Source organism: Hyperolius riggenbachi, chromosome 9 (assembly GCF_040937935.1).
Source record: "Hyperolius riggenbachi isolate aHypRig1 chromosome 9, aHypRig1.pri, whole genome shotgun sequence".
Lineage (NCBI taxonomy): Eukaryota > Metazoa > Chordata > Amphibia > Anura > Hyperoliidae > Hyperolius > Hyperolius riggenbachi.
The window spans coordinates 104951634-104975672 of NC_090654.1; the positions used below are offsets into that span (position 1 = coordinate 104951634).

General features: G+C 45.1%; 1 protein-coding gene across 2 annotated transcripts in view; it reads left to right on the forward strand.

Annotated features, from left to right (window-relative positions):
* LOC137531695 (receptor-interacting serine/threonine-protein kinase 3-like) overlaps positions 1 to 24039 on the forward strand; it is a 74718-nt gene that overhangs the window by 15810 nt on the left and 34869 nt on the right. For both annotated transcript variants that reach the window (XM_068251651.1, XM_068251652.1), the window contains exon 2: positions 10764 to 11091. In XM_068251651.1, the coding sequence (XP_068107752.1) occupies positions 10764 to 11091 (328 nt within the window). The remainder of the gene's footprint in view (positions 1 to 10763; positions 11092 to 24039) is intronic.

The following is a 24039-nucleotide window of genomic DNA, read 5'->3' on the forward strand; positions in this document are numbered from 1 at the left end:
GGGCTCTGCAGCCCCCAGCACAGATCAGGCTGCAGGCTAATCAATCAGATCACCCCCCTTTTTTCCCCCCTATGGGGATGATGTGCAGGGGGGGTCTGATCGCTCCTGCCTGCCTGAGGTTTGCGGGGGGGGGGGGGGAGGCACCCCAAAGCCCCCCTCCGCAGCGAAATTCCCCCCTCCCTCTCCTACCTGTCCCCCCTGGTGATCTGGGCTGCACAGGACGCTATCCGTCCTGTGCAGCCTGTGACAGGACGTCCTCTGTCACATGGCGGCGATCCCCAGCCGCTGATTGGCCGGGGATCGCCGATCTGCCTTACGGTGCTGCTGCGCAGCAGCGCCGTTCAATGTAAACAAAGGAGACAAATGTCTCCTGCGTTTACATTTAGTCTGCGAGCCGCGATCAGCAGACTATTCACGGAGACCCGCTCTGTGATCTAACAGGAAACGGCTGCTCGCGCGAGCGGCCTTTCCTGATTAATTAGGGAGGCACCTGGCGACGCAGATGTGCGTCGCTGGTCCTCCAGCTACCACTTTGCTGCCGCACGGTATGAGTGTGCGGTCGGCAAGTGGTTAAAGCTTTTTAAAGGGCACTTCCGGTTTTTCTATCCAGATATCCGAATAGGTGGGATATCCACGGATAATGCGTCCGGATATCGTTCACGCGGATATCTAAAAGACCGGATTCGGATATCCAAACCGGATCCGGATATCTGGGTATCCGGATCAATTCGGATTTCAAAAAGTACTATCCGAGCATCCCTGGTTGTGAGGACCTGCAGCGAGCCCTTAACCAGTTCACCCCCAAGGGTTTTTACTCTAACGGGCCAAAGCAATTTTCACCTTTCAGTGCTCCTCCCTTTTATTCCCTAATAACTTTATTACTACTTACCACAACAAAATGATCTATACCTCGTTTTTATCACCACCAATGAGGATTTCTGTGGGTAGTACATTTTGCTAAGAATTTTTTTATTCTAAATGCGTTTTAATGTGAAAAATAAGAAAAAATTCGTTGTTTTCAGTTTTTGGCCATTATAGTTTTAAAATTAAACATTCTCCTGTGGATAAAACCAACACATTTAATTTGCCCAGTTGTCCTGATTATTAAACCGTTTAAATCTCATCCCTATCACAATGTATGGTGACAATGTATTATTTGGAAATATAGGTGTAATTTTTCAGTTTTTTTTTTTGTCCGGTCCATAATTACCAGCCCCTATGTAGTAAAGTAAAAGTAATTTTCCCTCATAAAATATAGAGTAAAAAAGCTGAGTCCTTAAGGCAACTATTTATGTATTTTTTTAAACTGATTTTTTTTTTTACGAGATTTATTTTTTTTTGGGGGGGGGGGGGAGGGAGGGGGCTTTGGAAGTGTAAGTTATTAATTGTATTAATATTGTGTATGTACACTCACCTAAAGGATTATTAGGAACACCATACTAATATGGTTTTTGACCCCTTTCGCCTTCAGAACTGCCTTAATCTTACGTGGCATTGATTCAACAAGGTGCTGAAAGCATTCTTTAGAAATATTGGCCCATATTGATAGGATAGCATTTTGCAGTTGATGGAGTCATGGAGATTTGTGGGATGCACATCCAGGGCATGAAGCTCCCAGTCCATCACATCCCAAAGATGCTCTATTGGGTTGGGATCTGGTGACTGTGGGGGCCATTTTAGTACAGTGAACTCATTGTCATGTTAAAGAAACCAATTTGAAATGATTTAAGCTTTGTGACATGGTGCATTCTCCTGCTGCAAGTAGCCATCAGAGGATGGGTACATGGTGGTCATGAAGGATGGACATGGTCAGAAACAATGCTTAGGTAGCCCGTGGCATTTAAATGATGCAAAATTGGCACTAAGGGGCCTAAAGCGTGTCAAGAAAACATCCCCCACACCATCAAACCACAACCACCAACCTGCACAGTGGTAACAAGGCATGATGGATCCATGTTCTCATTCTGTTTATGCCAAATTCTGACTCTATCGAGACTCATCAGACCAGGCAACATTTTTCCAGTCTTAAACTGTCCTATTTTGGTGAACATGTGCAAATCGTAGCCTCCTTTTCCTATTTGTAGTGGAGATGAGTGGTACCCGGTGGGGTCTTCTGCTGTTGTAGCCCATCCGACTCAAGGTTGTGCGTGTTGTGGCTTCACAAATGCTTTGCTGCATACCTCGGTTGTAACGAGTGGTTATTTCAGTCAACGCTGCTCTTCTATCAGCTTGGATCAGTCATCCCATTCTCCTCTGACTTATAGGCCTCAACAAGGCATTTTCGCACACAGGATTGTATGTGCCTGTATGTGTAATTTTACTTTTTGGCCACAAGATGGCGCTAGTGAACACTCTCTGTTTTATAGGAAGTGTTCACTTTTTTTAAAAATTTAACTACACTGTGACTGTTTCCTGTTTTATGAATGGACGTGGCCGCTGATCGCGGTCATGCCTATTCATTCCAGGCATTGCGAATGGGTAGAGGACCACTCCGTCCTCTTTCCCAATCACAGATCGCGGAGACCTGACGGAAACGGTGGTGGGAATTGCGCGCACACGTGCGGAGTGGCAGCGGGAACGAGCGACTTATTAAAAAGTCCTGTTGCCATTAACAGGCTCAAACATGACGTTTTAATAAGTCAAGATGCCGTTAACTGGTTAAGGCTGCAGTGGCCATTTTTGTGAAAAATGGCCTGGTCTTTAGGGAGGGGGGGGTGTAAAGCCTGTGGTCCTGAAGTGGTTAAAAGCAAATAAATATGACAGCCGCCATATTCTTCTCATTTCAGTTGTCCTTTAACTCACATACTGTAACAGTTGTTTTTTTTCTTTTCATTAAAATGAGGATGTGAGAAAGTGTACTCTGAGGTTAACCCTGAATTCCAGTTTCACAATTTTTAAAATGTGAGTCACCTCATGTCTCAACAGTTTGCAAATGCAGCTTCAGAAAGGCCTTGTTTACACTATACTCACTGTCATAAAGTGTGTGATATGCAAGAACATCAGAAGTGCATAGATTGCACTGTCTGATCTCATTATGCTGGGCATACACGGCTGTTAACACAGGCTTATCAATCGAGCCTAATGGCTCGATTGATAATATCCGACAGGTCCGATGAACTGCTGGATAGATTCCCCGCTCGATCCCTGCCAGCGGACAATAGCAGGGAATCGAGTGCCTGATAAGGAGCGCCGGCGGGGACGAGCAGGAATCGATCCGCGCGCACGTGCGGACGAGCGCGGACGCGGCGGGAGTCGATCCGGCGGCTAATCGGCTGCTGGATCAACCCGTGTATGCCCAGCATTATTGCGGCGTGTAGTAGAGTGTTATATAATGCACTGCTGCACGCATTTTTGGCAAATGCAGGGCTGACCTATTAACCAGTTCGGCCTATCCCGCGCGCGCTCCCGCCGCCCGCCGCTAGCCCCCCGATCAGTGAATGGGAATATAATTCCCATTCACCGATCTAACTTCCCCGCAGAAAAACTGACGCTTTCTATTCAGAGAGCGCGGTATTTCTGCCCCCAGGAAACTTCTCCTCTTCTTTTTAGTTCCTGGATGCGAGATCGTTCGCATCCAGGACTTTTTTTTACTGTGCCATCTTGTGGCCAAATAGTAAACTGCACCCACATACATTTTTAATTAAACAATTCTATTATTTTACATTTAAAATTCCCTCCCACACCAAAAATTACCCACATACATTTTTTATTAAAAAAATTTTTAAAAAATACAATAAAAAAAACAAAAACAACATAAATAGTTACCCAAGGGTCTGAACTTTTTAAATATGCATGTCAAGAGAGTATGTTATTATATTATTTAAAATTATAAGCTTATAAATAGTGATGGACGCACATTGAAAAAAATGCACCTTTATTTCTAAATAAAATATCGGCACCATAAATTGTGATAGGGACATAATTTAAACGGTGTAATAACCGGGACAGATGGGAAAATAATATACATGAGTTTTAATTACAGTAGCATATATTGATTTCAAACTATAATGGCCAAAAACTGAGAAATAATGAATTTTTTTCATTTCTTTCTTAAGCTTCCTGTTAAAATGGATTTAGAAAAAAATAATTCTTAGCAAAATGTACTACCCAAAGAAAGCCTAATTAGTGGCGGAAAAAACAAGATATCGATCAATTAATTGTGATAAGTAGCAATAGAGTTATTGGCGAATGAATGGGAGGTGAACGTTGCTCGGATGCATGAGGTTTTTGACACTGCGGTGCTGAACCGGTTAACTGTAGTGGATGGAATCAGCAGCACAACTGACGGCAACGCAGATGGTGTGTGATCGCATGTGTTGAGGTCTGAACGCCTGGACATCTAGGTTTCATAATGTGATCGAGGTCTAATACGTTTGTTCTCATTATATTTGTAACAGATAAATCTTGAATTGTTATTATTATTGGTTTATAAAGTGCCAACATATTCCGTGGCGGTGTATAATTTAAGAAACAAACATGGGGTACAAAATAATTTTTAACAATGGAATACACCAATATACAAAATACAGAGTTGGTACAAAATACAGAGTTGGTACAAAATACAGTAGTTGGTAATTACAGTGACAAAATTAATATGAATAAATGTGTATCAAATTCCAAAACACAAAAGTCTCTTTTGTTTCTTGGAATTTGTTACACATTTATTCATATTAATTTTGTCACTGTAATTACCAACTACTTGTAATAATACTACCTGGTCCACGCGCCTGTGACGATCCGGGCGTTTCCTGCTTGCGTCCCACAATGTCCTCTCCGGCGGTTCTGCACAGGCGCGTGCGTTCCATTGGTCGCATGGGCCATACGCTGCAGGGTACGCGTCCTCCCTATGCAACCAGGTGGCAGGCGTACCGGAGGTGACGCGGCCGGTGGGTATTTAAACACTTCCGGAACGCGGCTCCACGTCTGTGATAACGTGAGCTTGCCACGTGTGGGCTATTATCATTGTCCTAGTATTGTGCCACTGCATTGCTTGTTATTGTTGATCTGTGTATGACCCGGCTTGATCCTCCGACTATCTGTTTGCCTCACCCAAGAAATCCTGTTATTGATTATCTGTGAATGACCCGGCCTGATCTTTAGACTATCCATTTGCCTCATCCTAGCAATCCTGTTATTGATTATCTGTGTATGACCTGGCCTGATCTTTAGACTATCCATTTGCATCATCCTAGCAATCCTGTTATTGATTATCTGTGAATGACCCGGCCTGATCTTTAGACTATCCATTTGCCTCATCCTAGCAATCCTGTTATTGATTATCTGTGTATGACCTGGCGTGTATTGGACTATCCTCCTGAATCTTCAGTGTTACATATAGTGTAAAAGTGTCCACAGCTTTTATCCCACATTCTGCTGTATACAGTAATCCACTCTCTGAGAACCTTGACTCTCTGCTGCCCCTGCATTATAGGGCAGTAAGTAGTGTCATTTGTGACGGCTCGGTCACACGACCGTTACATTAAGTAGTGTCACTTGTGACGGCTCAGTCACACGACCGTTACATTAAGTAGTGTCACTTGTGACGGCTCGGTCACACGACCGTTACATTAAGTAGTGTCACTTGTGACGGCTCGGTCACAGGACCGTTACATTAAGTAGTGTCACTTGTGACGGCTTGGTCACACAACCGTTACATTACTATATTTTGTACCATTTCTGTATTTTATACCAACTCTGAGCCCTGCCCTTGCAAGCTTACAATCTAGAGTTAAAGCAATTACCGAATATCTGGTAGGCCGAAGTGGCCATTGGTGTTACAGCAATACATTACATTTATTCAGAAGTTGTAGTATACTACGATTTGAAAACAACCACGGAAGAGTAAGATGATACCATCATTTCTACTACCGCTGTTTGTGAACTAAAATCAATATTGACTAGATATGAGCAAACAATATCAGAGTATCTCAGAAACAGACAGACAGTAGTATACATTTTCAAGGATACAAAAAGTCAACATGAAAATGTAATTTTGTTCTCTAAATATCTGTTTTTAGTGGATGTGGACATGCTTTAGCAAACCTGGACTTAACAGTTACTAGGTGGCTGCAACTACAGTGGTGTAAAAAACTATTTGCCCCCTTCCTGATTTCTTATTATTTTGCATGTTTGTCACACTTAAATGTTTCTGCTCATCAAATACTGTTAACTATTAGTCAAAGATAACATCATTGAACACAAAATGCAGTTTTAAATGATGGTTTTTATTATTTAGTGAGAAAAAAAAACTCAAAACCTACATGGCCCTGTGTGAAAAAGAAATTGCCCCCTGAACCTAATAACTGGTTGGGCCACCCTTAGCAGCAATAACTGCAATCAAGCGTTTGAGATAACTTGCAACGAGTCTTTTACGGCGCTCTGGAGGAATTTTGGCCCACTCATCTTTTCAGAATTGTTGTAATTCAGCTTTATTTGAGGGTTTTCTAGCATGAACGGCCTTTTTAAGGTCATGCCACAACATCTCAATAGGATTCAGGTCAGGACTTTGACTAGGCCACTCCAAAGTCTTCATTTTGTTTTTCTTCAGCCATTCAGAGGTGGATTTGCTGGTGTGTTTTGGGTCATTGTCCTGCTGCAGCACCCAAGATCGCTTCAGCTTGAGTTGACGAACAGATGGCCGGACATTCTCCTTCAGGATTTTTTGGTTGACAGTAGAATTCATGGTTCCATCTATCACAGCAAGCCTTCCAGGTCCTGAAGCAGCAAAACAACCCCAGACCATCACACTACCACCACCATATTTTACTGTTGGTATGATGTTCTTTTGCTGAAATGCTGTGTTACTTCTATGCCAGATGTAACGGGACACGCACCTTTCAAAAAGTTCAACTTTTGTCTTATCGGTCCACAAGGTTTTTTCACAAAAGTCTTGGCAATCATTGAGATGTTTTTTAAGCAAAGTTGAGACGAGCCTTAATGTTCTTTTTGCTTAAAAGTGGTTTGCGCCTTGGATATCTGCCATGCAGGCCGTTTTTGCCCAGTCTCTTTCTTATGGTGGAGTCGTGAACACTGACCTTAATTGAGGCAAGTGAGGCCTGCAGTTCTTTAGATGTTGTCCTGGGGTCCTTTGTGGCCTCTCGGATCAGTTTTCTCTGCGCTCTTGGGGTAATTTTGGTCGGCCGGCCACTCCTGGGAAGGTTCATCACTGTTCCAAGTTTTTGCCATTTGTGGATAATGGCTCTCACTGTGGTTCGCTGGAGTCCCAAAGCTTTAGAAATGGCTTTACAACCTTTACCAGACTGATAGATCTCAATTACAGTACTTTTGTTCTCATTTGTTCCTGAATTTCTTCGGATCTTGGCATGATAGCTTTTGAGGTGCTTTTGGTCTACTTCTCTGTGTCAGATAGCTCCTATTTAAGTGATTTCTTGATTGAAACAGGTGTGGCAGTAATCAGGCCTGGGGGTGACTACAGAAATTGAACTCCGGTGTGATAAACCACAGTTAAGTTATTTTTTAACAAGGGGGGAAATCACTTTTTCACACAGGGCCATGTAGATTTGGAGTTTTTTTTCTCACTAAATAATAAAAACCATCATTTAAAGTTGCATTTTGTGTTCAATTATGTTATCTTTGACTAATAGTTAACGTTTTTTGATGAGCAGAAACATTTAAGTGTGACAAACATGCAAAAGAATAAGAAATCAGGAAGGGGGCAAATAGTTTTTCACACCACGGTAAGTGGCAAACCTTTGCAACCTTCTCCTGGGTTTTATCAATTTAACAGAAGTTAAAGTTAGTGAGTGATTGATAAAATAGCAATTTTATTACTGCAGTCATTACATGTCCTTTATTTCACTTAAAGTGTACACAAGGCAATATGCGACATGATGAGATAAACATGTGTATGTACAGTGCAAAACATATTAATAACCAGCCTGTTTTACTTGGTTTATTTTGCTGCCTGAAAGAGTTAATTTCTAAGCATGGAAGTGACAGCTTTTGTCTTGTTGTTACCTTGTCGGAAATATAGTAATCTTAACTGATAAGCAAATCACAGCCATAAAAGTTTTCCTGGCAGGATACAACTTCTGAGGCAGGGAGAGATACAATACATGAACTATTGATCTTTTTCTAACTCTGAGATACTTAATAGGCTACCACTGATTAGAGACAGTAACACATTCAACCCACTTAAAATAGTAAAAATGTAACTATAAAAGAAAACCATGGGATCCCTAGAAAAGTCATTTTTAGGGTTCACTTCAAGATAAATTCTTCCGGGGGCATTTAGACAATTGCATAAGCCTAAACCCTGATCAGAGGGAGATCTGTTGGCTTTATATTTGGGGGGACAGTGGCCGGGGGTCCGTAACATTTGTCTTTTATCATGATATTCCGTCCACATTCCGTTACCGCCGTGCACCCGATCCACCACAAGGGCCAGAGGTTTTCCAGCAAGCTCATTCAATAAATTAAACCGATGTTGGATCGAAATTGGTCAAAATGCTTGTTGCAGCACCAATTTTCATCCGATTTGTTAAAATTATCTAATTGGACGGTCAATAGGGCTGCAAAATGAATAGATTTATGGCCACCTTTATAATTCACAATAATTTTAGTGCTTCTTACCATATTCTGATATGACCTAGGCAAAGGTTGCAAACATACCCCACCTAATAGCAGACACTTAACCTCCTGCCGACCGCTCCACGCCAATTGTCGTGAACGTGGCGGCAGCCCTAGGACCACTCCACGGCGATTGGCGTGAATGGGTGGTAATGAGGTTTGTAGGAGATCGCATGGATGACGGAGTTCTGCCCCACTAGTAACCCATCTAATAACCCTGTACAGTGCTGTGGTCTAAGGCAGCTCTGTACTGGGGACAGCCATGTGACACGGCTGTCCCCTCTGTAGGCAGGAAAGTGATCGGCTGTCATAGGCTGAAGCCTATGACAGCCGATCGCGCTGATTGGCTGGCGGGGTGAGAGAGGAAGAGAGAGGGGGGAATAAAAAAATAAATAAAAAATGAGCAAATTTGTTAAAAATTAAATACAATAAATATTTATATAAAAAGAAACAGCTGGGGAGTGATCAGACCCCACCAATAGAGAGCTCTGTTGGTGGGGAGAAAAGGGGGGGGATAACTTGTGTGCTTAGTTGTACTGCCCTGCAGCGAGCCCTTAAAGCTGCAGTGGCCAAATTAGTAAAAAATGGCCTGGTCACTAGGGGATTTTAACACCGCAGTCCTTAAGTGGTTAAACAAGCGTAGCAAAAGGCCTTCTGGATTACTAGAGACAGGGGAGTAGCAATAGGGGTTGCAGAGGTAGCCACCACATCGGGGCCCTTAGGCCAGAGGGGCCCCGAAGGGCCCTCCCTCAACTACAGTATTAGCTCTCTATTGGTCCTGTGCTCATAATAATCATTTCTATAGGTAATTGGAATAGTGGTAATTATTAACAAACTGTTCCCCATTCCCTTCTTACACCTCTGACACTGTAGTTGCCATTGGCAGGTTTTGGTGCGCCGTATCAATTGCTATGTATAGAGTGCTTGGGGGGCCCCACTGTAAAACTTGCATCGGGGCCCACAACTCCTTAGCTACGCCACTGACTAGAGATACTGCAACAGACCCAGCAGGAGCTCTACTGTATTCATATTGTATGGATATGGCTCCAGGGATCTTTTCCAAGGTCCTCTGCTACTCTGGAGTGAATGTTTGTCATTCATCTGCTGTCCATGTGTTGCAGAAGTGGATTGGACAAACCTGGACCTGGTGAGAACGTGTACATGAGCCCATAGGGAAGACTGGATCTGTTCTTCATGCCGACTGGTTCTTTGTCATCTGCTCTGAGAAATGATCTGACAGTGGGCCTAGTGTGCACACACCAGTTCTGCTACTTTAGTAAATCAATCCAAAATGTCATATCTAGGACTGACTTGACTAAAGAGGAACCGTAGATTATTTAGTCCGTGTTTGCCCATTGTAAATTGTGAAATTTATCTCTGGTGGTGACATCTTTAGTCCTGCTGATCAGTATGGAATGTTCGTTTACTGAGAGTTCATTGCACAGAGGAAGATATTCCTTGCTTGGCAGCTGGAAAAAGGCATTATTTCCCACAATGCAACAAGGTTCACATTGAGCAAACTGTCAGGACCATGGTCGTGACATCATGTGGTAGGAGGGGTTTCACCACAATATCAGCCACACAGACGCTCACCCCCATGATCTATTTGAGAAAAGGTAAACATTTCTTGTGGTAAAGGGGGTATCAGCTACTGATTGAGATTAAGTTCCTTCCTGGGTTAAAGTACACCAGAGATCTTGAAAACTAAAAATTGAATACTTACATGGGGCTCCCTCCCACCCCATAAACACGTCTGAGTCCCATGCCATCCTCCTGCAGTATGCCATTCAGCCGCGATCAGCCTCAGTAAGTTGCTCAGTCGCGTCAGTGCAGGTCTACTGCGCAAGCCCGGGAGGTCAGCGTATGCCCAGAAGATCCAAACTAGACCTGACCGAGCAAGTTAGGCTGATAGTGGCTGAACGGCAGACCGCGAGAGGACGTCATGGGACACAAACGTGTTTATGGGGCGGGAGGAAGCCACGGGTGAGCATCAAATCTTTCATTTTCAAGATCTCTGGTACACTTCCTATTAAATGTTCCTGTTAAAAATCTACATTCCTTTATAAACATACTGTTGTGAAATCAGCCAATGCACCACACTGAACTTACCAGTTCTGGTTGAATTTCAGTTGCATAACTTGTCTAGTTTCTGAATATGGTGTCTTGTGTTTCAGCTCTAACATGAAAAAGTTGATGAAAGGTCTAATGAAGGAACGAGATGTGATGCAAAAAGCCAGCAGCCCACATGTTCTCCGTCTCCTTGGAGTATATGAGAAACCAGAAGGCAAACTTTTGGAACTTGGGTTGGTCATGGAGTTCATGCCTAATGGTTCCCTGCGCTCTCTCTTTGACAACATCCCAGATGTCCCATGGGCTTTAAAGTTCCAGATTCTGCACCAGGTGGTCCTTGGAATGAACTATCTTCACAGTATGGATCCTCCTATTATCCATCGGGATCTAAAACCCTGCAATGTCCTTTTAAATAAATACTTAGATGTTCAGGTGAGTGATTCTGCTCTTTAATTTGACAGATAATTGATATTATTTGTATAAGTGGTGAAGAATTAGTAACCTTAATTTTTTAGCTCTTTCTAGTCACCTGAAGCCAAATTAAACACATTTAATAGAATTACGTATGGCTTCCTCTACAGTGTGATATTAGTAGAATTCATCTGCAGATTTTCCTGTAGTGAAAATCTGAGATTATAACACAGTTGTAAAAACTGAGGTATGGCTTTTTGGTCTCAATTCTTCCATGAAAACCTGTTCTGGCGTGATTTCTGCAGACAGTGGATGAGTTTATCTAGGTCTCACATGTTTGGGCTAGTTCAGAGCTGATGGCTGCTCTGGACTTCTGATTTTGAAGGAAAGTAAGCATGATGGGTCCTTTATCAGTTGCGCTAAGGTGCAACTCCTTGACTATTTCTGCCTGGGCCAGAAGGAAAACCGTTACTGCAGGGCCGGGCCGAGGCAGAGGCTGGAGAGGCTCCAGCCTCAGGGCGCAGTGTAGGAGGGGGCGCACAATTCATTCAGTTGTCATTCCCAACTGTGATTGAAGCAGAAAGAAATAGGAAAAGGGGATACATGGCAGTGACTGCAAGTCAGATAACTAGAGATTATGGTGTTGGGGAGGTTGGGGGCCCTGTGGCGCCTCTTAGTCTAATAGCAATCAGTGTGTGACGGCTGGGGGGTAGGGATGGAGGGGCGCACTTTGGTGTCTCAGCCTTGGGTGCTGAAGGACCTTGTCCCAGCTCTGCGTTACTGAGCAAAACTCCTCAGTAGGATCGTCTGCAGCTGACAGCGCTAGGATGGAGGAGGACAGGGGAAGTTTCATCAGGATCCAGAGGCTTTCCCCTCCTGAGGTAAGTAACCCATAGGGGTTATAGATCTTACAGATCCTCATTAAGACACTTAATACCGTCCTGGGCATCCTCCTCAGTAAAAGGGATGTCCAGCGATCTGGCAGCGCTCGAGGAAAGCTTAGGTAGGCCTACTTGGAGCAGGAATTTTATGGTTTCGATAAGTTTATCAAAGGTAGAATGGATTTTGGCAGAGTCACAGGTAATCTGACCATTTCCCCTTTTAAGCCTGTGAATCATGTTAAGTGTTTCCTGTTGTAGTAGCTTTTTAGCTAACCAAGTATCAAGTTTATTTATAGCTGTTTATCATACAAATATCACTGTTATGGAGTTTACCCATAAGAATCAGATATCTTCTATGTGGGTCTGCTGTAACCTCAGGCTGGTTTCACACCAGAAACCAGGGTCAGTGATACGGTGCTATGAGGCGTGCCCGAAGCACCTCAGTGACACGTGCGTATCGCGCATTTGCCGTCTCTTCCTGCTTCAGGTATGTGAAAGTGCACGAAAGCGTAGTGTTTGATGCTCACGTCCAGGCGGCTGCTCTGCCACACTTCGGCACGCTCCCGCACGCGATGGCGGGCGCGCCCCCGTGCTGTCCCCCGGTAGCTCTGGGATCAGTGAACGGGAACATGGTTCCCGATCACCGATCCGTGTCCCCAGCAGAAAAACCAAAGCGCTCTAACTAAAGGCTTCAGTCTTTCTGCAAATAAAATTTTACGCGTCCCCCTTGTGCTTCCGATTAGCGAGAAGCATAATGAGAAAAAAAACCTCAAATAGTAAAACTACATCTACATATCTTTTACATTACAATTTACACATATAATAACATTAAAAATTAACTGTTTATTTCCCACACCAAAATATTACCCAAATAAAAGTTTTAATGGAAAAAAAAAATTACAATTTAAAAAAACAAACAAAAAAACAACATAGTTACCTAAGGGTCTGAACCTTTTAAATATGCATTTGAAGGGGGTATGCTACGAACATTTTTTAAATTATAAGCTTGTAAATAGTGATGGACGCAAAACGGAAAAAATGCACCTTTATTTCCAAATAAAATATTGGCGCCATACATTGTGATAGGGACAAAATTTAAATGGTATCATAACTGAGACAAACGGGCAAATAAAATACACAGGTTTTAATTATGGTAGCATGGATTATTTTAAAGCTATAATGGACGAAAACTGAGAAATAATTATTTTTTTCCATTTTTTTCTTGTTAATCCTGTTAAAATGCATTTATAAAAAAATAATTCTTAGCAAAATGTACCACCCAAAGAAAACCTAATTAGTGGCGGAAAAAACAAGATACAGATCAATAAATTGTGTTAAGAAGTGATAAAGTTATTAGCGAATGAATGGGAGGTGAAAATTGCTCTGATGCATAAGGTGAAAAATCCCAGCGGGCTGAAATGGTCGCCTCAGTGATTTTTAAAAAAGGTACGCGTCGCCATAGACTAACATAACTTCCAGGCCAACGCAGATTGCTGCAACTCACCGCATCACTGCAGCGGTAACGTAGTTTTGGATGATGCGGTGAAAAAGTCACTTCCATTGCATTGTGCCATAACGTTGCAGTATGAAAGTCTACAAAGACTTTCATTGCACTGCGATGGAGTGTGGTAAAAATACTGCACCACCTCGGTGTGAAAGGGGCCTTAAAGATAGCCAGGGGAAGATCATTGTGCAACAAAGTTACGACACACCGGTGTTTCTTCAGAGATGTGGCCAGATAGAATCACAAACCAAAAAAAGAACAATAAGAAAGTTGCTCACTCCCCAACTTGGCATAGTGAGAAGTGGGGGAGGTTAAAGCAAAGCCAACTTCCCAGTAGGAGGCAACATTCAACACTGCCCAGCCAAGGGCTATCTCCTAATTAGCTAAAAAAGGATGGAGGAGGAAGTAAAATCAGTCAGTAGTGAGACCTGACCGTCCCCGGGGCCGAGGAGCAAGCGTCAAGATGTGGGAAGTCCATCAGGCATCAGAAAGTGATCATGAGCCCCCCCCCCCAAATCGGAAAGCACTGATGGGCTCTAGGGAAGGCTTCCTCGGCCAATCCAAAATCCACAGGGTTCCCACACCCCCTGCTCCTCCGCCCTCCAGGCCCCAGGGTCCAGGCTTGATCCCTTCCCCTTATTCAATAGTACTAACAAGCTTCTAAGACCAGTTCCTAGGTTGTTCCCATACCCTTGCATAGCAGCTTTCAAATACAGTACACTCAGACAGTGCTTGGATCAGACGATCTCCAGACATGTTAAAAATTAAGCTGGAAGAGTAATATTGCTCTCTAGTGGTCATTTCACAGAAATGATAGAGATCAGGCAGAAGTAGTACAAAATAACATTCCTCAAAAAAGTGTTAGCAAATAAGGATTGTGCAAGATGATGAACGGTTTTTGTCAGGCATTATAATTTGTGCAACCATAGGAACCTGCAAAGAATAGGGTGAGAAGACAGAAAAATCCTAGAGACCTCAAAGCAGTCCACTGAAACGTGCTGCTGTTGTGTTTGCAAAATACAGTCAGGAAATGGGGTAAACCTTGTGAAAACACAATGGCTAGAAGGCAGATATGCTGTTCGGTCAAAAGAGTCTTACAGACACGAGAGACTACCTTATCCGCTTCAGCCTATATGGACGAGCAAGCTCGTCCAGGCAGCGGCAGCTGAAGTCTATCTGGACGAGAGTCCGCGTCCAGGCGCACTTCTGCGTGTGCGCACGCATGGTCGCGTGGTGCGCGCTGTGCGTGCTCGTGCCCGGCGACTGACAAGCCGATCTGTCTGGTGAAGAGGAGCCAGCGCTCCTCTGAGCCAATCAGAGCAAAGGAAGTAAAGAATTCACATAGTTACATCCAGTAACAATGTGAATTCTTAATAATGTTTGTAAATAAAACGTTTCCCTCTCTCTGTCTCTCAGCTCCTGTCACACAGATCAATCACTGTTCTGTGGTGACAGGAGCTGAGAGACAGACTGACAGATAAACTGGTAGGACTTTCTTTTAATAAAATGTGCCCCCCATCCCTGAATTTTTAACCCCATAACTGCCCAGAATCCCTGATTCTCCCTCTCCTTGGCCATTTATTCCCTACAGATCTATTGATCACTGATCTATTGTGATCTTTTTCTTCCTATCTGTTACTATCTATACTCTACTGTCCTCCCCCCCCCCTCTCTACCCCCTCTACAACCCCCCTCTACACCCCCCCCCCCCCCCCCCCAAAAAAAATCTTTCTATCGCTTTATATTTTTCATCTTTATCTATCCCTTTCTAAATAATGGCGAGGAGGCTCTATTCTGTGGTGGAGGCAGCCGCCATCCTCCAGCAGAGCAGCAGCGAGGATGAGTCAGGTAGTGATTGGCTCCCTCCGTCCGGCTCTGGTTCAGGATCTGAATCTTCAGAGTCCAAAGGGCCGCCATCACGCTGCTTGAGGAGGGACCCAAGTCCTGAGTCCGCTGATGAGGGACCATCAGGACTGTCCACAGCAGGGGGCTCCGTGGGCGACCCAGCATCGGGCTCCGTGGGCGACCCAGCATCGGGCTCCGTGGGCGACCCAGCATCGGGCTCCATGGGCAACCCAGCAGAGGGCTCCGTGGGCAACCCAGCAGAGGGCTCGGTGGGCAACCCAGCAGAGGGCTCCGTGGGCAACCCCGCTGCTGCTAGCAGCAGTGCGCCAGGGGGAGCTAGGCGCAGACAGGGTAGGCAGCCACAGGTACCTCGCAGGCAGGAGGTACCGCTTCATATGTTAAATGGCACCTGGGAACCCCCTAATTATGCTGCGCCCAACATCCCACCCTTCACAGCCACCGCTGGTGTGTCAGTGCCCATTGTCAATCAGGCACCAATTGACATTTTCCAGCTTTTCATGACAGAGGCAATGTGGTAGCATTTAGTAGAGCAAACTAATTTATTTTTAGCTGACCACCCCACCAACTATATCACCAGAAAATGGCACCCCACCAACGTGCCTGAAATGAAGGCTTATGTAGGCCTCACGCTCAGCATGAGCATCACCCCAAAGCCCCAGATAAAAATGTACTGGTCCAGGGACCTTTATCATAATGCACCCCTCTATCCAGCAATAATGCGCAGGCAGCGTTTTGAGCTGTTGTCAAAGTTTTTTCACCTAAATGACAACACGCAAAGTGTGAATCATACCGACCCTGACCATGACAGACTGTTTAAATTGAGACCCCTGTTGACCCACCTAAGTGCAGTGTTTATGGATGTATATACCCCACACCGGGAAATAGCTGTGGACGAATCCCTGGTACCGTTTCATGGGAGACTTTCCATGAAACAGTGCATCCCAAGCAAGAGGGCAAGATGTGGGGTGAAAATGTATAGGGCATGCGAGAGTGGCACTGGCTATACCTTCACTTTTAAAATTTATGAAGGCAAAGGCAAAGACTCCATTCTGCAGCCAGCTGGGTGCCCTGAGTACATTAACACCAGTGGCAAAATAGTGGTGGACCTACTGAATCCACTTCTCCACCAAGGCTACCACGTCTACTTGGACAACTTTTATACAAGTGTGCCACTGTTCAAGTTCCTCTTCTCAGTCCAGACTGGCGCATGTGGGACGGTGAGAGCAAACCATAAAGGCCTCCCCCCACAGGTAGTAAATAAAAAACTATGCAGAGGAGAGTCCTACGCACTCAGATCTGAAGAGCTCCTGGCATTAAAGTTCCACGACAAGCGGGAGGTGATGATGCTATCCACCATCCATACTGAGGCCACAGTTCTTGCCACATCCAGAACGGAACAACGTACAAAGCCAGAGGCCATAGTCGCCTACAATAAAAATATGGGAGCAGTGGACTTATCAGACCAAGTCTTGGCGCCTTATTTATTAAGAAGAAGGAAAGCATGGTACAAAAAAATAACATTCTTCTTGTTGCAGATGACCATGCACAATGCATTTGTGGTCTATCTAAAAACCACCACAACACCAACAAGCCAACAGATGACCTTTCTTGAGTTCCAGATTCAAGTCCACAAGTCCCTAATGTATTCCCCTGGCCAAATTGCACAACAGGATCCTATCCATTTGGAGAACTCAATTAGACTGAGGGAGAGACATTTCCCTGAACTAATTCCCCCCAATGAAGTGAAAAAAGCCCCCCTGAGAAGATGCAGAGTGTGTGTGAAACACAAGAGACGGTGTGAGTCACGGTATTTTTGCCCAGATTCCCCCTCAGCCCCAGCACTGTGTGTTATCAAGTGCTTTAGGGCATACCACACACTTGCAGATTACTAATTTATTTTTTTCCTTTTTTTTGTGTTTTTGTTTCTCTCTTTTTTTTGTGGGTTTTTTTTTCTTTACCTGGACATATTTGACTGGCATTTTCCCCCTTCCTATATATTCATGTAACTTACAGACCCTCAAAGGAGCTCACATTTGGCATACCCCTATGTTTTTGGGGTGTTGGCGGAAACTGAATTTTTTGAGGAAAAAGAAAACACAAAGTAAGTTCAAAATTGAACTTTGGACCCTGCTGCTCCCATCTTCTGACTCTTGGATCTGCTTGACCCCTGACTTATGGCCTCTGGCTTTTCTCTAATTCTGCAAGACATCCAATGGTAAGTTCCAATGTATTTGTTATCACTGTGAAGAGAAGTGATACCGTATTTTTCGGACCATAAGACGCTCCGGACCATAAGACGCAGCTAGATTTAGAGGGCATAAATCAGGGGAAAAAAATATTTTTAACCTGGTGCGTCTATGGTCCAGGGGCATCTTGTGGATGTTCTCACCCCAATTATTATGGACTTCTTGTACTTCTTGTGCCCCCCCTTGTACCTCTCTTTGTCCTCTTCTTATCCCCCTTGTGACTTCTGAGTCCCCATCTGTCCCCCTTGACCTCCTCAGTTTGTCCCCCTGTTTGCTCTGCTTGTCCCCCTGTGTGCTCTGCTTGTCCCCCTGTGTGCTCTGCTTTTCCCCCTGTGTCCTCTGCTTGTCCCCCTGTGTCCTCTGCTGGTCCCCCTGTGTCCTCTGCTGGTCCCCCTGTGTCCTTTGCTGGTCCCCCTGTGTCCTTTGCTGGTCCCCCTGTGTCCTTTGCTGGTCCCCCTGTGTCCTCTGCTGGTCCCCCCTGTGTCCTCTGCTGGTCCCCCCTGTGTCCTCTGCTGGCCTCTGCATGTCCCCCTGTGTCCTCTGCTGGCCCCCCCTGTGTCCTCTGCTGGCCCCCCCTGTGTCCTCTGCTGGCCCCCCCCTGTGTCCTCTGCTGGCCCCCCCTGTGTCCTCTGCTGGTCCCCCTGTGTCTTCTGCTGGTCCCCCTGTGTCCTCTGCTTGTCCCCTTGTGCTGCTGGTCCCCCCTGTGTCCTCTGCTGGCCCCCCGTGTCCTCTGCTGGCCCCCCTGTGCTGCTGGTCCCCCTTGTGACCTCTGCTGGTCCCCCCTGTGTCCTCTGCTGGCCCCCCCTGTGTCCTCTGCTGGCCTCCCGTGTCCTCTGCTGGCATCCCCCCCCCCCCGTGTCCTCTGCTGGCCCCCCGTGTCTTCTGCTGGTCCTCCTGTGTCCTCTGCATGTCTCCGCCCCCCCCCCGCAGTGTAATTAGCGGCCCCCGCTGTGTAGTTAACGTCAGCAGTGTATAACCCGATAATCCCAGCGTCAGTACAATGACATTGGGTATCATTCATAAAGAGGCTGTCGGTAGTGCGGGAAAACACCGTTCTTCTCCGCAACCGGTACTTTAGACTTCTGGGGGGGCATTCATAAAGAAGTGTGTAGGTGCGGTGGCAGTGCGGAGATTCCCCGAACTAGGCTGGCGGTAGGCAGGCGTTAGGCAGGCGGAGACACGGAAGCTGCCGAGTTGATACATTTCTCCGTGTTCCGCTCTGCTGCAGCTGCCTGGGAGGTCTGTGTGTCTCCATTCACTTGCATTGGTATCGCCACATCAGAGGGAGCGGGACTTTCCGACCTGACACCGCTGGCGGTATTCTTTATGAATTAACATTTTGCTACATTTGTTCCGTTAATCACCGCACAAGGCGGTGATTTATCACTCTGCTCGGTATGTCTTTTTTTCATGCGGAAAGAGCCTTTATGAATGCTGACTTTGCCGAGTGGTCGGTAAAGTCAGCTGTTTTTAGCATTTCCGCATGCGGAAATGCTTTATGAATGATACCCATTGCCCCCCCCCCCCGGCAGTGTAATTAGCGGTATCAATATAATCCAATTAGGCGCCCGCTAGTTAGTGGCAGCCATGTATTACCTGATAGTCCCGCAGTGTATTCGCTGCATTAGCATATTTCATTGTCTCCCGCTGGCGCTGTGTAATTAGCAGCCATCCGATCCTAGAAGTCCGCGCTGCTCAGAGACTTCTCCTATGCGTCATTCTTCCCTCTAGTGCCGGCCGCCTGTAATGACGCAACATGAAAAGCCGGCACTAGAGGCGAATGACGCATAGGAAAAGTCTCTGAGCAGCGCGGACTTCTAGGATCGGATGGCTGCTAATTACACAGCGCCAGCGGGAGACAATGAAATATGCTAATGCGGACTATCAGGAATATGCTAATGCAGACTATCAGGAATATGCTAATGCGGACTATCAGGTAATACATGGCTGCCACTAACTACAAAGCGGGCGCCTAATTGGATTATATTGATACCGCTAATTACACTAGGGGGGGGGGCAATGTCATTGTACTGATGCGGGGATTATCGGGTTATACACTGCTGACATTAACTACACAGCGGGGGCCGCTAATTACACTGCGGGGGGGGCAGGGACAAGAAGAGGACACAGGAGGACAAAGAGTGGACTGCACAGGGAGTCCCCGACATTGCGGCGCAGCGGCAGTTCGTATCGGCGGGTGTTTGTAAGTCGGGGACTCCCTGTATTCGGACCATAAGACGCAGTGACTTTTTCCCCCCACTTTTGGGGGAGAAAAAGTGCGTCTCACAAAATACCTACTGATGAATAGCCCTGGTTGTTAGCCTTCTATGATGGTGTCATGTGTGGTCTTTGTTTGATTCCAATCTCTCCTGGGAATATGCAAACAAACAATAGCTCTGCAACAATTAGTGCAAAAAAAAATAGTGCACATTGGGTATAATTGATTGCTGCACACAACCATTTGTTACTAAGTAAGGCATATGTTGTATCATTTTAACCGCGATGAGCTGTAGAATACACTTTGGTGTGTTTTAGGACTGAGGCCTAAATCATCAGATTTTTTTATAGTGCCAAAGTGAAAAAAAGATGTAAAAAATATCATTTTCCAAGTTATGATTCAATTTTAACAAAACCGCAGAAGTCCAATTGTTTCAAAATATGTGTATCTCAGTAGGCCTGGGTCTCTAGTTTTCAGAATGGTGACATTTGTGACCTGTTTCAAATGTTCTGACACTCCAGGGGCTTTGCGAACAAAGAATGACTGTATTACTTTTGTTGCAAAAAATGGCCTTGAAAATTGCATTAGTGCTGCTCATGGTTAACAGAGTATTGCGTGGCCAAGAAGCTATCTGATTATGTGTATAGGGTATCATTTTCACCGGGACAAGCAAGAGAATAGTATTTGGGGTCTTTGAGAGATTAGGCATATGTGATGTGGTTTTGTTTTAGCAGCAAATGAAATGAAAAGCAATGCAATTGTTATTTTCATATACTCTGCACCAAACTAATACACTTGTAAAAAACACCAAAAGTGACAGAATTGAAAAGTGAATACTTAAATAGTTACCTTAGGGACTCAGCTTTTTAAATATGTATGTCATGAGGATGTATTACTGTTTTTTTTTTTTTTTTTTTCAAATAAAGGCTTGTAATCATTGGTAGTGTGCAATGAGAAAACAAAAAACACAACATAGAAAAAATGCACCTTTATTTCCAAATAACATATTGTCACCATACTATGTACTAGGGACATAATTTAAATCTTGTGATAACCACGACAAATAGGCAGATAAAATGTGTGGGTAAAATGTTCAGTAGCATTGTTCATTTTAAAACTATAGAGGCTGGAATTGGAGAAATAGTGTATTTTTTCATTTTTTCCCTCGTTTTTCTCTTTAAAATACATAGACATTTTAGTAGTTACTAAAAACAAATGTCACCCCCCAAAAGCCAAGTTTGTGGTGAAAAAAACAAGATCTAAATAATTTATGTGTGATGAGTAGTGATAAAGCTATTAGCGAATGAATGAGAGCAGCGCTGACAGGGGAAAATTGCTTCAGTCCTTAAGGTGAAAATAGCTGTGAGGCTGAACCGGTTAAATCAATGAAGGATTGTTTGATCCAACTTAAGTATATATAGAATCTATTATGCTCCTGTAAGGTTGGAAAACATGTTTGATGGAAGGCAGGATATGTGTCCTAGATGTATGACAGGAGTTGTCGATTTCATACACATGATTTGGTCATGTCCATTGTTACAGGCGTACTGGGGTCGTATAATTAAAATTATTATGCAGAAGGTCTTTGATATATCGCTTACTATGGATCCAAAAATGCTGCTTCTAGGGTTTGGGGGTGATATTACCACATTCAGAAGAGCTGTCCTATTATGGTATATCTTATGCTTCTATGCCAGAAAGGTTATAATTTTGAACTGGATTCGTCCAATGTCCCCCACGACAGGTAAATGGGTTAGGCTGCTTAATTCTTCCCTACAGATGCATAAACTTACGTATATGCAAAGGAACTGTCCTGCAAAATTTGATGTAGGATATGGTCGCCCTGGTCAATGTATCTTAAAGATCAAGGGATTGACTATGAGACAACTGGCTCTTAGGTGTTGATCTCTAACATTGTATAATCTGTACTTCCTCTTTATGTACCTGTAATCCTCTAATTGTCTTTTGATGTGGAGCAGACCGTGGGGCAGGGGGATGGTGGGGGTTGGGTTTGTTGTTGTTATTGGTATGTAATAAAATGTATTATTATTTTTAAAAAAAGTCTTACCATACAGTGTCTAGCGGAAACCTGCAGCAGCGACCTGGAAGCAGGCAATGAAATGTACAGGAGGAGGATCAAGAGGGCAGAGTGATGCAGGACAGGTAGAAAGAGTGGCAGGACATCGGTGCCGGTTATCTCCATTGCAGTAAAAATAGGGGGACAGGTGAGGGTTAGTGTTGGGCGAACAGTGTTCGCCACTGTTCGGGTTCTGCAGAACATCACCCTGTTCGGGTGATGTTCGAGTTCGGCCGAACACCTGACGGTGCTCGGCCAAACCGTTCGGCCATATGGCCGAACTAAGAGCGCATGGCCGAACGTTCCCCGAACGTTCGGCTAGCGCTGTGATTGGCCGAACGGGTCACGTGGTTCGGACCCGAACGCGCTCTGATTGGCCGAACTGTCACGTGGTTCGGGTAAATAAATACCCGAACCACGTCATATCTCCGCCATTTGTCTGTGGGTTTAGCTTTGGGTAGGCAGGCAGGGTAGTTCGCGCTCCAGCCACGCTAGCCAGGGTCCCCCCCAGTCATTGTGTGTCACTGCTGGGAACAGTAGTACACCGCTCGTTCAGCCACACTATATAGCATTCTGTGTACTGTTCTGTGTCTGCTGGGAACAGTGGTACACCGCTCGTTCAGCCACACTATATAGCATTCTGTGTACTGTTCTGTGTCTGCTGGGAACAGTGGTACACCGCTCGTTCAGCCACACTATATAGCATTCTGTGTACTGTTCTGTGTCTGCTGGGAACAGTAGTACACCGCTCGTTCAGCCACACTATATAGCATTCTGTGTACTGTTCTGTGTCTGCTGGGAACAGTAGTACACCGCTCGTTCAGCCACACTATATAGCATTCTGTGTACTGTTCTGTGTCTGCTGGGAACAGTAGTACACCGCTCGTTCAGCCACACTATATAGCATTCTGTGTACTGTTCTGTGTCTGCTGGGAATAGTGGTACACCGCTCGTTCAGCCACACTATATAGCATTCTGTGTACTGTTCTGTGTCTGCTGGGAACAGTAGTACACCGCTCGTTCAGCCACACTATATAGCATTCTGTGTACTGTTCTGTGTCTGCTGGGAACAGTAGTACACCGCTCGTTCAGCCACACTATATAGCATTCTGTGTACTGTTCTGTGTCTGCTGGGAACAGTAGTACACCGCTCGTTCAGCCACACTATATAGCATTCTGTGTACTGTTCTGTGTCTGCTGGGAACAGTAGTACACCGCTCGTTCAGCCACACTATATAGCATTCTGTGTACTGTTCTGTGTCTGCTGGGAATAGTGGTACACCGCTCGTTCAGCCACACTATATAGCATTCTGTGTACTGTTCTGTCTGCTGGGAACAGTAGTACACCGCTCGTTCAGCCACACTATATAGCATTCTGTGTACTGTTCTGTGTCTGCTGGGAACAGTAGTACACCGCTCGTTCAGCCACACTATATAGCATTCTGTGTACTGTTCTGTGTCTGCTGGGAATAGTGGTACACCGCTCGTTCAGCCACACTATATAGCATTCTGTGTACTGTTCTGTGTCTGCTGGGAACAGTGGTACACCGCTCGTTCAGCCACACTATATAGCATTCTGTGTACTGTTCTGTGTCTGCTGGGAACAGTGGTACACCGCTCGTTCAGCCACACTATATAGCATTCTGTGTACTGTTCTGTGTCTGCTGGGAACAGTAGTACACCGCTCGTTCAGCCACACTATATAGCATTCTGTGTACTGTTCTGTGTCTGCTGGGAACAGTAGTACACCGCTCGTTCAGCCACACTATATAGCATTCTGTGTACTGTTCTGTGTCTGCTGGGAACAGTAGTACACCGCTCGTTCAGCCACACTATATAGCATTCTGTGTACTGTTCTGTGTCTGCTGGGAATAGTGGTACACCGCTCGTTCAGCCACACTATATAGCATTCTGTGTACTGTTCTGTGTCTGCTGGGAATAGTGGTACACCGCTCGTTCGCCACTGTATAGCATTGTGCTCTGTGTCGCTGCTGGGAATAGTGGTACACCGCTCACCCGTCACTGTATAGCATTGTGCTCTGTGTCGCTGCTGGGAATAGTGGTACACCGCTCACCCGTCACTGTATAGCATTGTGCTCTGTGTCGCTGCTGGGAATAGTGGTACTGTATAGCATTTCTGTACTGCCACTGTACTGCTGCCAGTCAGCGTGTACTGT